Raw genomic sequence first — 15,978 nt, 5'->3', positions numbered from 1 at the left:
GTCATGTTGTGCTCAACCCTAGAATCAGGGTGAGAGTCTTTGTAGGTTTCTTCTAGCTCTCTAACGATCCATAACGACCCGGTGTGTGGATTAATGGCCGATTTCAGTCCCGTGTTGTCCCCGACCCTACTTCTGGGCCACCTCTGGCCTGTATGAGCTCAGGGAAAAGGCCAGAGGACTTGCTGGTGTCTTTGGTTGTTTTGTCACCTTTATTCCCAGATAGAGCCTGCATCACTTTCCCCACCCAGAAGGTCATCTGTTGTAGCAGAGAGTGAAAAAGAAAGGCAAAGCAAAAGCAATCTAGCTACCAAATCTGACAGGGTGGACGCCGTCCCTGGGCAGGAGGCAGGGCTCCCTGGGACCTGCCTATCTGGGACCTGCTCGGATGTTCCTGGCATTCACTTTGCCGTGTGCATTGGGGCCATGGTTTTCCTGAGCTAGTCCATACAAATCTTTCCATGTTTTCTGAACGTTTTTCTGAGTGTGCAATAATATTTCATGATCTTCACATGCCATAGTGTGTTTTAACTTCTCTTCACTTGATGAAATCTGCTTTATTTCCATTTCAAAAGACACTTGCTGTGAAACATTCCCGAATATGTGGGACCTTTCTTTCTGTCTTTGACCTCCTTGGCTCTATGCTTAGTAACGGGATCTCTAGGTCAAAGGCCACAGGTTTTTTTTTTTCCTTCTACAATAATCATATGAAAAAATGAGTTCTTTTAGTCATCTTAGTAAATAAGAATTTCTTTTCCGAGTTCAGTAAGAATTAGCTTTTCAGAAATCTGTTTACTATTAGTCATGCGATCGAGGGATTTCCTGTTTTGTGAGAATATAATACTAATAGCAGCGTGCATTTATGTAACAGTTGAAAATCTCAAGCTCGTTTTAAACTCAGTATCATTTACTCTCTCGGGTTCATCTTGTCCAATCCCTTCATTTTACAAATGAAATGATAGCACACCTCCCCCACCCCTTCCCAATTTTTTTTTAAAATTCCAACAGCTTTCTTTTCATATAAATCAACATAGTAAGTGGAAAAAACCTCACTGGACATCTAGTTCCCTGTTTTGAGCCCTCCCTCCTTTCTCCCTCCCCTCCTCAGCCAACATTTGCCAATCATGGAACACTGGGCTAGGCCCTAGGAAGTTCAGCTAAAGCATGGGCCTTGCCACAGCAGATGGCTTCGTTAGTTTCTGGTCAAAAATCAGATGTTCTGGAGGATGGTGATCTGTTGGGAGGATCAGATGGTCTCCATTTATTTTCTTTTCTTTAAAAAATTAGATTTTTTTTAACATCTCTCAGCAAACACAAATATTCACAGAAATGTAAGAAAGATTGTGAGTGAGTGTACACAAAACCAGATTTGGGGTTTTTATTGACTTTTTAAAAGCAATTGCTATATATTAACCAAGCTAGAGAAGTGGGGACATTCTGTTTGTGGGTCTCTCTTGGAGTATATTTTTGTTATTTATTGTATCGTTGTATGTCACTGCACATTTATGCTGTCGTGGCATTCAAAGTTGTGTGCCAAAAGGAGCTTTAGGGGCCAACTTTTGGTTTTACAAATGAGGTAACCGGCTGGGGGTTGGGGAAGGATGTTAGGGTCCCACACAATCAGTCAGGATGGGATTTGGATCACCCTGAACCCAGGGCAGTGGGTTTCTTCTCATCATCCTGTTGGTTTTTTGCTTCTAGTTTTTCCCCCTATTTTGCCTCATTTCGTACACATTTTCCCACGCTTCTGGATATTCTTCCTGTTTGTCCTTATGTTATTTCGTCTAGCACTGATTTCCTGCTATGGTCCATCTGTGTAGTTTCTCGTGTTTGGCTGGTAAGCATCGCGCTGTTTTGTATCCATCTTTTCTCCTCTCCAGGAGCCTTAGGAGGAGGGTCCTGCTGGGAGCTGGCCTGGTCTGCACAGTGAGGGCTGGATTAGACCAGGAGTTTTATTAGTCTGGGTCCCTTCGGCAGGCGAGACGCCTGCAGACCCCTTTGCAGAATTCAAAGAAAGATCCTTGGTTGAAGGAGAGACTGAATCTTAGTTAGAAGGTAGTGAAAATAAAAATGTAATTCTTAATGTTTAAAAATTATTTCTTTTCTTTTCTTTTCTTTTTTTTTTGGCCATCTGAGCTCACAGACTCCCTCGGATGTATCTGCAAACCCTCAGAGGAGGGAAAGGCTGTAGATCCCAGGTTGAGAACTCCCACTGGGCGAGATTCCTCCCAGTAATGTTATTTTGTGGTTCTACAAGCAGTGGCAAAATGGGCCCCGAGTTCTGTGAAACAAGTGTTCTTGAAGGGTTTTAATTGTCATGGCCCCAGCTCGCCACAAGGTGGAGCCCATTGTCTGGGTGGAATCCTGGAGCCTTTGGGGTTGTCCCGGCCATTGGCCCCTAAGCTGTGTCCCCATAGGGTAACTCCTCAGCCTCTCCTCCCCAGAGTGAGACCTGGCCACTCATTTGCACCCTCCTCCCCTTTAACGCCCCTCAACCCCTCCCCCTCGGCTGCATCCCCCTACCTCCACCTCACAGCCCCTCCCCCTAGTGATGCCTCAGCCCCTCAGCTGCACTCCCCCCAAGGTGACTCCTCGGCTCCTCAGCAGGCCTTGCCCATGTGGTTCCTCACTGAGCCAGGCTCTGGGCCTCTGGCTGCTGCAGGCCGTGGAGCCCATTCCATGTTTGCAGTTTAGCCCCCAGCGTGTCTTATCTTCCATTGAAAGGGGATGGCCGTCTGCAGCTCCCGGGTCCTCCTTAGAGCCAAGGCCTGCCACGGGCCCTCCAGAAGTCAGGGAGGCTGCTCCCGGTCCCGGCCAGGCTCTGGACACCCTGCTGTCCCAGAATGTGGCTTTCCAGGCGTCTGGTGTGGCTTTGGGAGAGCGGCCTGGCCCAGGGGAAAGGGGGCTGAGCGCTCACCAGGGCCTTCGTCTCTAGCCCCAGCTGTCTCTCTTTGGCTGTCTGGGCTCGGGGGGCTCGATCTGCCACTCTGGGTTTGGGGGAGCTTCTGGTCCCTGATGCCATCAGCCCTTTGCTCTTCCCCTCAGCATCTGCAGGTTTGGGAAACTGGTTCCGCTTTCCCTCTGTGCCTTCATCAGGGCTATTTCTGCGAGTGCTGCATGGTGACAGCCTCGGGCCCCTTTGGCAGAGCCTTCCTTCCAGGTGGTCGTCCCCCTGGTAGTCCAGACTCGTTGGGTCTTGGTCATTGGCCTTCTCCTGGGCCTCTCTGTCTGACCAAGAAGAACGCCAGGAGAGACTTTCTGCAGGTCCCTGCCGATAAACACATTCTGGATTGCCTGGGATGGCCGGGCCCAGTCAGGAAGTTCTGAGTTCAAATCTAGCCTCAGGTACTTATTAAGTGTGGCCCTGGGCACGTCATGACCTCGACTTTCATACACCTTGGTTTCCTCAACTGTCAGAGGGTTATAACAGGAGCACCTACTGCCCAGGGTCGTTGTGAGGATCGGATAAGAGAAGTAGGTAAAACCTTCTGGCACATGGTGGAGGTTTGCTTATCTCACCTCCTGACCCCTTCTGGAGATCACTATTTCTTTTTCTAAATGCTCAGAAATCAGTACTTTCATATTTCTGTTCTAGAATTTTGCCTTGAAGTGAAGTCAGGTTTATTGGTTTGCACTTCAAGCAATTCTCTTCATGCACCTTTTCGAAAACTTTATAGTCTTTTTTTTTTTTTTTAATAACTTTTTATTGATAGAACGCATGCCAGGGTAATTTTTTACAGCATTATCCCTTGCATTCACTTCTGTTCCGATTTTTTCCCCTCCCTCCCTCCACCTCTTCCCCCAGATGGCAAGCAGTCCTTTACATGTTGAATGGGTTGCAGTATATCCTAGATACAATATATGTGTGCAGAACCGAACAGTTCTCTTGTTGCACAGGGAGAATTGAATTCAGAAGGTATAAATAACCCGGGAAGAAAAACAAAAATGCAAACAATTTATATTCATTTCCCAGTGTTCTTTCTCTGGGTGTAGCTGTTTCTGTCCATCTTTGATCAATTAAGGCTCTCTTTATCGAAGAGATCCACTTCCACCAGAATACATCCTCAAACAGTATCATTGTTGTTGAGGTATATAATGATCTCCTGGTTCTGCTCATTTCACTCAGCATCAGTTCATGTAAGTCTCGCCAGTCCTCTCTGTATTCATCCTGCTGGTCATTCCTTACAGAACAATAATATTCCATAACATTCATATACCACAATTTACCCAACCATTCTCCAATTGATGGGCATCCATTCACTTTCCAGCTTCTAGCCACTACAAACAGGGCTGCCACAAACATTTTGGCACATGCAGGTCTCTTTCCCTTCTTTAGTATCTCTTTGGGGTATAAGCCCAGTAGTAGAAACACTGCTGGATCAAAGGGTATGCACAGTTTGATAACTTTTTGAGCATAGTTCCAAATTGCTCTCCAGAATGGCTGGATTTGTTCACAATTCCACCAACAATGTGTCAGTGTCCCTGTTTTCCCACATCCCCTCCAACATTCCACATTATCTTTCCCTGTCATTCTAGTCAATCTGACAGGTATGTAGTGGTATCTCAGAGTTGTCTTAATTTGCATTTCTGATTAATAATGATTTGAAGCATGTTTTCATATGTCTATAAATAGTTTCAATTTCTTCATCTGAGAATTGTCTGTTCATACCCTTTGACCATTTATCAATTGGAGAATGGCTTGATTTCTTATAGATTAGAGTCAATTCTCTATATATTTTGGAAATGAGGCCTTTATCAGAACCTTTCACTGTAAAAATGTTTTCCCAGTTTATTGCTTCCCTTCTAATCTTGTCTGCATTTGTTTTGTTTGTACAAAAACTTTTCAATTTGATATAATCAAAATTTTCTATGTTGTGGTCAATAGTGATCTCTGGTTCTTCTTTGGTCATAAATTCCTCCCTTTTCCACAGGTCTGCGAGGTAAACTATCCTATGCTCTTCCAATTTATTTATAATCTCATTCTTTATGCCTAGGTCATGAACCCATTTTGACCTTATCTTGGTGTACGGTGTTAAGTGTGGCTCAATGCCTAGTTTCTGCCATACTGATTTCCAGTTTTCCCAGCAATTTTTGCCAAATAATGAATTCTTATCCCAGAAACTGGTGTCTTTGGGTTTGTCAAACACTATATTATTAAAGTTATTGGCTGTTTTGTCCTTTGAACCTAACCTATTCCATTGATCAACTAGTTTATTTCTTAGCCAATACCAGATGGTTTTAGTAACTGCTGCTTTATAATATAATTTTAGATCTGGTACAGCTAGGCCACCTTCATTTGATTTTTTTTTCATTAATTCCCTTGAAATTCTTGACCTTTTGTTTTTCCATATGAACTTTGTTGTCATTTTTTCTAATTCAGAAAACTTTATAGTCTTTGTCTGTCTTTAGTATTTTTTTTTTTTTTTTTTTTTTTTTTAGCATTTCTCTGTGATTTTGTTGAGGTCATACAGTGTTCCAGCAACAGATCTGTTTCTAATTCTTTCAAACTGGTGACTTGAAATCATTGAGGATGGCAGCTAGCGTGCCTTCTCATCATTTCCTTATTTGTAATAGGTTTTAATTCCCTGTTAATCCATTTACCTTTCTCTAGCTGAAGATCATTTCCCCTAGGTAGTGGCGAAAACAGAAGCAAAAGAGGATGCTATTTCTATGGCAGCCAGTGAAATCTTTTTCATTTGGCTGAATTCTGGGGAGCAGTCGTCCTAGACTGATACTTTTTTAAGAAGCCAAAGCCACCTCCTTTTTTTCCCTGAGGCAATTGGGGTCAAGTGAGTTTCCCAGGGTCACACAGCGAGGAAGTGTGAAGTGATCGAGGCCAGATTTGAATTCAGGTCCTCCTGACTTCAGGGCCAGTGCTCTCTCCACTGTACCACCTAGTTGCCCCAAAGCCTCCTTCTTTAATGTCACTTAAACTTCTCCTTGACCATTCAGGGGTGAGCAGAGTATTGGACAAGCCCAGGTTTCACCTGCCCACGAAAAGTGTTTTAGGGACACGGTGGTGGGTGGCCGGGTGGTCTGACTTTGCCTGTGTTGTCCCCCCCTCACCATTAGGCTCCTTCGCACTAGCCACTCCCTCCACTCCCACATCTTTTCCCTTTTATGAAAGAGATGGGACCCCTGTGTTCTAGGTTCAAGAGATTTCTATAAGTTGTCTGTGACCACATTGTGTAATCTGCATTGGTAGGAGGAATTGTTCCCTGGAACTTGCCACACGTGCTATCCAAAAAATTTATTCTCAGATCTTTCCTGTAGCCTGCTCCCCCTCTTTCCTAAGTCCTTTGGAGACTCTCCCCCAAGAGACAGGGAGGGATTAGTGAGTGTTTGCTGATTGAGGACGCTGATTGATTAGTGGACAGCTTCCTTTCACCTGCTCCTGGGATGTCTGGGTCGCCTGAGCCCTTTCCCCCAGAAACTGAGGGCTGATATTCTGTATTTCCTCAGCTTTTTCACTCCCATTGCCCTTCCCCCCGTGCTCACTAGGTGGAACTGTAGGACCACACCTGGTCAGGTGAACTCCTGTCTGAAGGGATACAGGAAGAGCTAAGATGCTGCTCAGGTGCAGGAAGCACCTCTTAAGGGACCTTCACACAGTAACTGCCTTGCCTGGGATGGGCCGTGACCTTGTGCATGCTCACAGTGTTCATGTTACATCTTGCCTTGTTTTTTACTGCTGTGTTTTGGGTACCCAATCTATTCCAGTGTTCTCTTGCTCTATTAATTAGCCAGTACCAGATTTTGATGTTTACCACTGTAATACAATTTGAGATTTGGTACAATGAGACCACCTTCCTTAACATTTTGTTTTCCATTAATTCCCTGGATGTTTCTTGATCGTATGTTCTTCTTTTTTTTTTTTTTTTTTTTTTTTTTTTTTAATTTTTTTATTTAATAATTACATTATATTTACACTCATTTCTGTTCCGATTTTTTTTCCCCTCCCTCCCTCCACCCCCTCCCCTAGATGGCAAGCAGTCCTTTATATGTTGGATATGTTGCAGTATATCCTAGATACAATATATGTTTGCAGAACCGAACAGTTCTCTTGTTGCATAGGGAGAATTGGATTCAGAAGGTATAAATAATCCGGGAAGAGAAACAAAAATGCAGATAGTTCACATTCGTTTCCCAGTGTTCTTTCTTTGGGTGTAGCTGCTTTTGTCCGTCATTTATCAATTGAAACTCAGGTCTCTTTGTCAAAGAAATCCACTTCCATCAAAATATGTCCTCATACAATATCGTTGTCGAAGTGTATAATGATCTCCTGGTTCTGCTCATTTCACTTAGCATCAGTTCATGTAGGTCTCTCCAAGCCTCTCTGTATTCATCCTGCTGGTCATTTCTTACAGAACAATAATATTCCATAACATTCATATACCACAATTTACCCAGCCATTCTCCAATTGATGGGCATCCATTCATTTTCCAGTTTCTAGCCACTACAAACAGGGCTGCTACAAACATTTTGGCACATACAGGTCCCTTTCCCTTCTTTAGTATTTCTTTGGGATATAAGCCCAATAGAAACACTGCTGGATCAAAGGATATGCACATTTTGATAATTTTTTGGGCATAATTCCAGATTGCTCTCCAGAATGGTTGGATTCGTTCACAACTCCACCAACAATGCATTAGTGTCCCAGTTTTCCCGCATCCCCTCCAACATTCATCATTATTTTTTCCTGTCATCTTAGCCAATCTGACAGGTGTGTAGTGGTATCTCAGAGTTGTCTTAATTTGCATTTCTCTGATCAATAATGATTTGGAACACTCTTTCATATGAGTGGTAATAGTTTCAATCTCATCTCTGAAAATTGTCTGTTCATATCCTTTGACCATTTATCAATTGGAGAATGGCTTGATTTCTTATAAATTTGAGTCAGTTCTCTATATATTTTGGAAATGAGGCCTTTATCAGAACCTTTAACTGTGAAAATGTTTTCCCAGTTTGTCGCTTCCCTTCTGATCTTGTTTGCATTAGTTTTATTTGTACAAAGGCTTTTTAATTTGATGTAATCGAAATTTTCTATTCTGTGATCAGTAATGGTCTCTAGTTCATCTTTGGTCACAAATTTCTTTCTCCTCCACAAGTCTGAGAGATAAACTATTCTATGTTCCTCTAATTTATTTATAGTCTCGTTCTTTATGCCTAGGTCATAGACCCATTTTGATCTTATCTTGGTATATGGTGTTAAGTGTGGGTCCATGCCTAATTTCTGCCATACTAATTTCCAATTATCCCAGCAGTTTTTATCAAATAATGAATTCTTTTCCCAGAAGTTAGGGGCTTTGGGTTTGTCAAACACTAGATTGCTATAGTTGACTATTCGGACAGCTTCCTTTCACCTGCTCCTGGGATGTCTGGGTCGCCTGAGCCCTTTCCCCCAGAAACTGAGGGCTGATATTCTGTATTTCCTCAGCTCTTTCACTCCCATTGCCCTTCCCCCCGTGGTCACTAGGTGGAGCTGTAGGACCACACCTGGTCAGGTGAACTCCTGTCTGAAGGGATACAGGAAGAGCTAAGATGCTGCTCAGGTGCAGGAAGCACCTCTTAAGGGACCTTCACACAGTAACTGCCTTGCCTGGGATGGGCCGTGACCTTGTGCATGCTCACAGTGTTCATGTTACATCTTGCCTTGTTTTTTACTGCTGTGTTTTGGGTACCCAATCTATTCCAATGTTCTCTTGCTCTATTAATTAGCCAGTACCAGATTTTGATGTTTACCACTGTAATACAATTTGAGATTTGGTACAATGAGACCACCTTCCTTAACATTTTGTTTTCCATTAATTCCCTGGATGTTCTTGATCGTATGTTCTTCCTTTTTTTTTTTTTTGGAATTTTATTGGTATGGCACTGAAAAATTAAATTAATTTATGTATAAGTACCATTTTTTATTATTGGTTCAACCTACTTGTGAACAATTAATGTTTTTCCAGTTTGCATCTAACTTTATACTTAGTATTTTTTAACATGGTATTATATTTAAATAATACCATCTTAAAAAATACTAAACAAGCCATCAATGAACTCCCTACCCCAAATTCCCAGGACCAGATGGATTCAGAAGTAAGTTCTACCAAACATTTGAAGAAAATGAAGTTCAATATTATGTAAACTATTTGGGAAATAGGTGAAAAAAGGAATCTCCATCAATTATTTCCTCTTCTGTTAATCTGGGCAATTTATATATTTTTAAGTATTCATCCATTTCACTTAGATGGTCAGATTTATTGGCATATAATTAGGTAATAGCTTTTAATAATTGGTTTAATTTAATCTTGACTAGTTGTAAATTTACTCTTTTCGTTTTTGATACTGGTAATTTTTCTTTCTTTCTTTCTTTTTTTTAAAAATAAGTTTACCAGTGGTTTCTCTGTTACTCTTTTTCTTCACAAACTAGGTTCCTAGTTTTATGTACTGGTAAAATGATTTTTTTGTTTTCAATGTTATTAATCTCTTAATTTTCTGGATTTCCAGTTTAGTATTTAATTGGGGATTTTTCATCTATTCTTTTTCTAGTTTTAGTTAGATGCCCAACTCATTGATCTTTTCTTTCTCTTTTACTGATGCAAGTGTTTAGAAATACAAACTTTCCTCTAAGTACCATTTTGACTGAGTCCATAAATTTTGTTGTATTGTCTTATTGTTACCATTCTCTTTAATGAAATTATTTGTTATTTCTATGATTTGTTTTTTGCCTATTCTTTAGGATTAGATTATTTGGTTTCCAATTAATTTCTAAGCTGTGTTTCCATGGTTTTTCATTGAATATAGTTTTTATGGCATTGTGGTCTGAAAAGGATGCATTTAATATTTCTGCTTTTCTCCATGCAATTATGAGGTTTTTATGTCCTAATGCATGGTCCATTTTTGTGAAGGTGCCTTATAGACTTGAATAAAAGGCATGCTCCTTTCTGTTCCCATTCAGTTTTTCCAGAGGTCTGTCACATCTAGCTCAACTCCCCGCTTTCCTTGAATGTTTACTTTGTCCAAGTCTGTAACCTTCACTTTGTGCAAGCTTGAGACAAGCTTTGGAGTGCAGTCAGAGGCTTGCCTTTTGGGGAAGAGGGGCCCGGGCTTCCGACTCGGGGCCCGGGCTTGTGATCCCACACTCTCTGGTTTGTCTCCCTCCAGGAGGCAGAGCCTTCAGTTCCGATGGACCGCTCCTTTCTTGCCACGATTCCGGGCCAGTCTCTCACGGAGAAACTGTACGGCATGTGGATCCGCCTTCAGAGCCACGTGAACATTGTGTTTGACAGCGATATGGACAAGTTAATGATGGAGAAGTACCCTGGCATCCGGCAGGTGAGTGGCAGGCCCCTCCCCGCCTCAGGTCCGACCTCCTGCAGTGGGGCAGTGCCCGGTTCTCATCCGTTGCCTTTGTTTCCCTTACCCAAAAGATCCTGGAGAAGAAGGAAGGCTTGTTTCGGAAGCACATGATGGGGAAGCGCGTCGACTACGCTGCTCGTTCAGTCATCTGCCCAGACATGTACATTAACACCAACGAAATTGGGATCCCCATGGTGAGTCAGAGGGGATCGCAGTGGGGCTGCGGCGGGAGTCGTGTGCGCAGGATCTGAGAGGGAGGGCCTTGTAGGCCGTGCAGGTCCGGGGGTCTGCTGGGCTACTCATGACAGACGGGGCCCTTGTAGTTCCTCCTTCCACTCCCCACCTCCGAGAGCCCGTCCCTCTAGCTCCGAGCCTTTCCTGTCTGTAAAATGGGGACACGAGTAGCTCCCTCATGGTAACAGCCTCAGGGCAGATCGGTTTGTGGGAGGCTCTGCAGGCTTCAGCACTTTGGAGAAATATCAGTTCTCGCCACTGGCTCTGCCGCCAGAGCCCCCGCGCACCGCGGCCAGCCGGACAGCATATTTCTCCTTGCTCTGGTTGTGTTCCTGGCTTCTGTGCCCAGTGGGTGCTTGTCCCTGTCTGCCCTGAGGACGGGCCTGGCCCTGCCCGGAGAGCGAGGGCTAAGCCGATGCCTTGGTCTCCCCTCCGTGTCATCCAGCAGGGGCTGGGAGGGTCACCGCCCCTCTCATCATGGGCCCGAGCCTCAGGCCCGGCTGGCGGGCATTCCTGAATCCCCTGCTCCAAGCCTCTCGCCTTGCCAGTGGAAGGCCCTGTTCGTGCCTCAGGCCACGTAGCTCATTCCCTAGTTGAGCCCCCTTATTTTACAGATGACACATGGGATCACAGGGGCCCGAGTGACCAGCTAGCCCAATTTCCTCGTTTTACAGATGCGGGGCCCCTGGGTGGGGGATGCGCCCAGCTCACTTTAGCTCCCCAGGAGGGGGCCCAGAGGCAGGACCAGGGGTCCCCTCAGCTCCTAGGTGGTCCGGGCCCCCATTTCCACTCTCTGCTAGCGTTCGATTCAGCAGCGCTCTGTCAGCGCCAAGCAGTAACTGCCGCTTGCCGGGGACTGGTGTCCCGCCTCCCCTGGGGCACTAATAAGAAGGCAGCTTAATTCCGTCCAAGGAGAGCTCTCCTTCCTCCCTTCCCCATTGCATTCTGGGGTTGGTGGAGTGCTGATGAGTGGAGCTGGAGCCCTCACGGTGCCATCAGGACCCAGCTGCCTCTTCCCCGGGGGATGTGTGGGTGCCATGGGAAGGGAGGGGGCAGAGCCAGAGCTTTCAGAGCCCCGTGCCAGCCAGGCCCCGGGGGAAGGAGGCCCTGCGGGAGAAAGTGGGGACGTGGGGAAGGAGCCGCGGGCATCCGGTCCCGAGGCAGGCCATGAGCGTCCGGCCCCAGCTCCAGATTGTCCACACTCGGAGTCTCCTCAGCTGATGTCGCCTGCACTGATCAGTCAGGGGGCCGTCCATACAAAGCGGCCGGTTCCATACAAAGGGGCCGTCCCCGCAGCCCAGGGGGAGGGTGCCGCGGGCGGCAGAAGGTCCTGCCCACCCTTCCGGGGCCACGAGTCTCGTGTCTGTTCTCAGGTGTTTGCCACGAAGCTCACCTACCCTCAGCCCGTGACCCCGTGGAACGTCCAGGAGCTGAGGCAGGCCGTCATCAACGGCCCCAACGTGCACCCGGGGGCCTCGATGGTGATCAACGAGGACGGCAGCCGCACGGCGCTCAGCACCACGGACCTGACCCAGCGGGAGGCCGTGGCCAAGCAGCTGCTCACCCCCGCCCCTGGCGGCCCCAAGCCCCAAGGGGCAAAGGTGGTAAGTGCCAGCCGGCTCGGCCCCCTCGCTCAGGGCCCTGTCGCCCCCATGGGCAGAGCAGGAGGTGGGGCAAGCTTCCCGGGCTTTCTCCAACCCTTGCCCTTTGCCCTTTCCGACCTCCTGCTCCCTTGTGATCAGGCCCACCATACGGGGCACTGGGGAGGGGGGCGTGTACTTTTGCCCACAGCTTCGCCCCAGCCTGGGCACGTTGGGGGAACTCGGGAAACACAGAGGGCGCCGGGCACGGTGAAGCAGCTTAAAAAGGGAAAGGAAGTTCCTCGGCCCCCGTCTAAGGGACTTGTAGGGAGGGATGAGCTCGGCTACTGGGGAAGCTCCACGAGGGGACTGCCCGCCCCTTGTTCTGGACATCTGGGCCTGGCGCCGTGGGGAGGGGGCTGTCCTTGTCCCGAGATGGAGAGGGGGTGCCCAGGGGTCCGGCAGGACCCCGCGTGGGGAGCGCTGTTAGGGCAGCCAGCCAGTGCAATGATAGCCTGGGGTCGGGAGGGCCCGAGCCAAACCTGGCCTCAGACCCTTCCTAGCTGGGGACCCTGGGCAGGCCGTTTCCCTCTGTTTGCCTCAGCTTTCCTCATCTGTCAAATGGGCTGGGAAATGGCCAGCTCCTTCGTATCTCTGCTGAGAAAACCCCACACGGGGCCATGAGGGGCCCAACACGACTGAAAGGACTGAAAAAACAGCGGAGAGGCCGCACGGCCTGGATCTGGAGAGTCGGCTCCGGGGTCGGGAAAGGCTCGTGGCCGTGGCAGCTGCGTGGTAGCTGGGCTCTGGGCCGGAGCGCTCCATCTCCCCCGCGGAGTGACCCAGACCTAACTGACGTCGTTCTGTTAGAGCAGAGACGCTGCAGCCCCGCGCACATGAGGGACTTGGTGGTTTTCCAGGTGTCCCCGGCAGGGGGCGCGCTCGAGGTTTTCTCCTGGGCTCCTTGCTGCCGCAGAGGCCTCGGGGTCCCTCTCCTTGCTGTGTGCAGGTGGGGGGGGACAGTGGGGGGCCGGAGCTGCCCCGAGTGCTCTGGGGGGGCCCCTGAGCTCAGGGGCTGCTTCCGGTGGTTCCTTCATACTGGACTGGAATTTAGTAAACACAGAAAAAGTGGCCCCTGACCCCTTCACCTGTGACCTGTCAGCCCAGAGCACTTTGGCCCTTGCCCCATCGACCCCCGTTCCTCTTGGGCTGGACAGCTGCCAGCCAGTTTGGCCTGCGTGTTTTCCCATTGTCATTCCCAGCTGCCCCGCGTTTGTTTAGCTGTGATTCCACCCCCGTTTCCATGAAAGCAAAGCCTTGGGCCCGGCCTGGGTTTTGGTTGGGGCCACAGAGCCGAGCAGCCTCTCCCCTGAGAAGCGAATAACCCAGGCCTCGTAGGTCACTCCGGGCCAAGTGACGCACTTGAGCTGCCAGAGCCCTGGCCGGGGCCCCTGGGAATCCGTGGAGTCCAAGTCTCCTAGGAAACCTGGACGTTTTAGCTCACGAGGTCATTCACGCGGGTGCGTCCCAGGGAGCGCGGAGGGCTGACCTTTCTGGAAGGTGACTCGGAGCCGCCTGCGGCTTCTGAGGCCGAAAATAACCAAGAAAAGATGAATGGAGCTCGGGAGAAAAAAACCATCATATGTCCCAGCCTCTCTGGACCAAAGGAAACCATTCTGAGGGGCGCTGACCTAGAAGCACTGAGCTCAGTTGCCTGTGGTTTAGCCTTCCTGACATTCTTTATTCCAATCCCTCGGTCACATGCTGCGGACTCGAAAGGAAGACACTAGGCCTCTGTCTCCTGCCTGCCCCAGGCCTTTGGCCCTGGGAGGTTTGGGGGGAGTCGCTGAGAGCTTCCTCTTGTCCCCTCTTCCCTCTCTTCGCTGACTGCCCTTCACCTTCACAGGAAGAGGCGTCCTCGGCCAGCCTCTCTGTGTTCTAGGGACCCCGTTCTGTCCGTCCCCCCGGGACATGGCCCACCATCATCCTCCCTGCTCTCACTTGTCTTGGGGCTCCCCCTGGCTACTGACTGCTCCCCCTTTCCTTTCCTCCCCTCGTAGCCTTTACCCTCTCCTCACTCACTCCCCTTTCTGAGACCAAAGGAGTGACCGTCTTTGGGGGGCCGAGGTGACATGGAGGAGCAGCCCACGGGCGGTGGGTGTGCAGGGGAACCGAGACCCCCGGGCCAGGAGCTGGAGGCCTGGACGGAGCCTTAGCGCTTACAGGGATGGGAAGGAAGAGTCAGGAGAAGTTGGTGAGGGCACATGAGACAGTCAGGCTCCAACTGACACAGCCATGCCCCCCATGTGGTGGTGGGAGGGAGACCCCCCATTGCCCCTTGTGTCCGACAGACCCCCCACATTGGCTTCCCGAGCCGCAGAGATCCCCGTCACCCTGTCCTGTGTTCTGTCAAGGTTTGTCGGCACGTGAAGAATGGGGATGTTCTGCTGCTGAACCGCCAGCCCACCCTGCACAGACCCTCCATCCAGGCCCACCGGGCCCGGATCCTGCCCGAGGAGAAGGTCCTGCGCCTGCACTACGCCAACTGCAAGGCCTACAACGCCGACTTCGACGGGGACGAGATGAACGCCCACTTCCCCCAGAGCGAGCTGGGCCGGGCCGAGGCCTGCGTCCTGGCCTGCACCGACGAGCAGTACCTGGTGCCCAAGGTAGGTCGGCTCGTGGGCCGGTGGGCGGCCCCCATCTCGGGCACCATCGCCGGGCCGGCTCGGGTGGGAGGAGGCGCTGTGTGTTTGGGGGGGGCGTCCATGCAGGCCCTCTGGGTATGTGGAGGGGCTTCCCCGAGGTGGGCGGTCCCGAATGCCGCTCACCAGCGTGCTCTCCCTAGAATCTCTTTAGCTCCCACACCCTTGGGGAGCTGGGAAAGGACACCCCGTGTCCCCCAGGCCGGGTGGCAGGGAGAACCAGGACTCTTTAAGAGCCACCTTGTAGAGAAGGGTCTGAGAGAACTTGGCGCCCGAGATCTCCAAAAACTAAAGAACTATTTGATGCCGGTGAAACAAAGTGAAATCTTCCACAAGGAGGGTTGGGGAAACTGCTGGGCTGAGCCCTCTCTCAGACTCAGGCTGGGAAGCAGCCCGCGTCCCTCTGAAAAGAGCCTTTCACTGGGACTGTGAAGGGTCACGAGCAAGTCAGATGAGTGGGAGCCTGAGCCGGGGAGGACGAAGGAGCCTTGGGAAGCGGATAAAGTCCCATCCGCTGGGCTTGGGCCCTCGGTGGCCCGACTCTGTCGCAGGCTTGTGCTGGGACCGCTCTGGGAGGCACAGTGGAGGCCGTCCGGCGGAGGCCGTTCTGTGGGGCCAGCCCCAGGGCCGCCGCCCTTCTTGCTATGGTTACAGCTCACTGTTGAAGAGCTCTGACTTTGGGCATGTTCCTCCTCCTTTCCGTGCCTCAGTTGCCCCATCTTTCACTTGTACAAAGATTATTACCCCTACTTACCTCCCAGACTTGTGAGGAAAGTGTTTTACAAACCCTAATATACTTTATGTATTATAGTTACTAGTTCCATGTTTATAAAACAAGATTTTAAAAAAGTTTTTAAAGAAATAATAAAACTGCAAATGCTATAAACCTGAGCTTCCCCTGCCAATTATCCTAATGCCCTTACAAAACCTGTGTGAATTGATTTTCAGTCATTCTAGTGAGGTGTTTTTAATAGTCATTTATTTGCATCCAGAAAAAGAACGGAGGAGACTGACTGTAAATCAACACATGCTACGATCACTTCTTTTTTCTATTTTTTTAAATCTCTCCCATGGTTTTTCCTTTTTTAAAAAAAATCTTTAATCACTAATG

At 48.8% G+C, this 15,978-nt stretch overlaps 1 protein-coding gene across 1 annotated transcript in view; it reads left to right on the top strand.

The window, feature by feature from the left end:
* POLR1A (RNA polymerase I subunit A) overlaps positions 1–15,978 on the top strand; it is a 62,391-nt gene that overhangs the window by 9,750 nt on the left and 36,663 nt on the right. Inside the window, exons 10-13 of the mRNA XM_051974386.1 lie at positions 10,154–10,324; positions 10,420–10,542; positions 11,956–12,186; positions 14,577–14,831. Of these exons, the coding sequence (XP_051830346.1) occupies positions 10,154–10,324; positions 10,420–10,542; positions 11,956–12,186; positions 14,577–14,831 (780 nt within the window). The remainder of the gene's footprint in view (positions 1–10,153; positions 10,325–10,419; positions 10,543–11,955; positions 12,187–14,576; positions 14,832–15,978) is intronic.

This window comes from Antechinus flavipes, chromosome 2 (genome assembly GCF_016432865.1).
Source record: "Antechinus flavipes isolate AdamAnt ecotype Samford, QLD, Australia chromosome 2, AdamAnt_v2, whole genome shotgun sequence".
NCBI lineage: Eukaryota > Metazoa > Chordata > Mammalia > Dasyuromorphia > Dasyuridae > Antechinus > Antechinus flavipes.
Note: the sequence above shows the minus strand (reverse complement) of the source record. Positions and strands in the feature narration are given on the sequence as shown.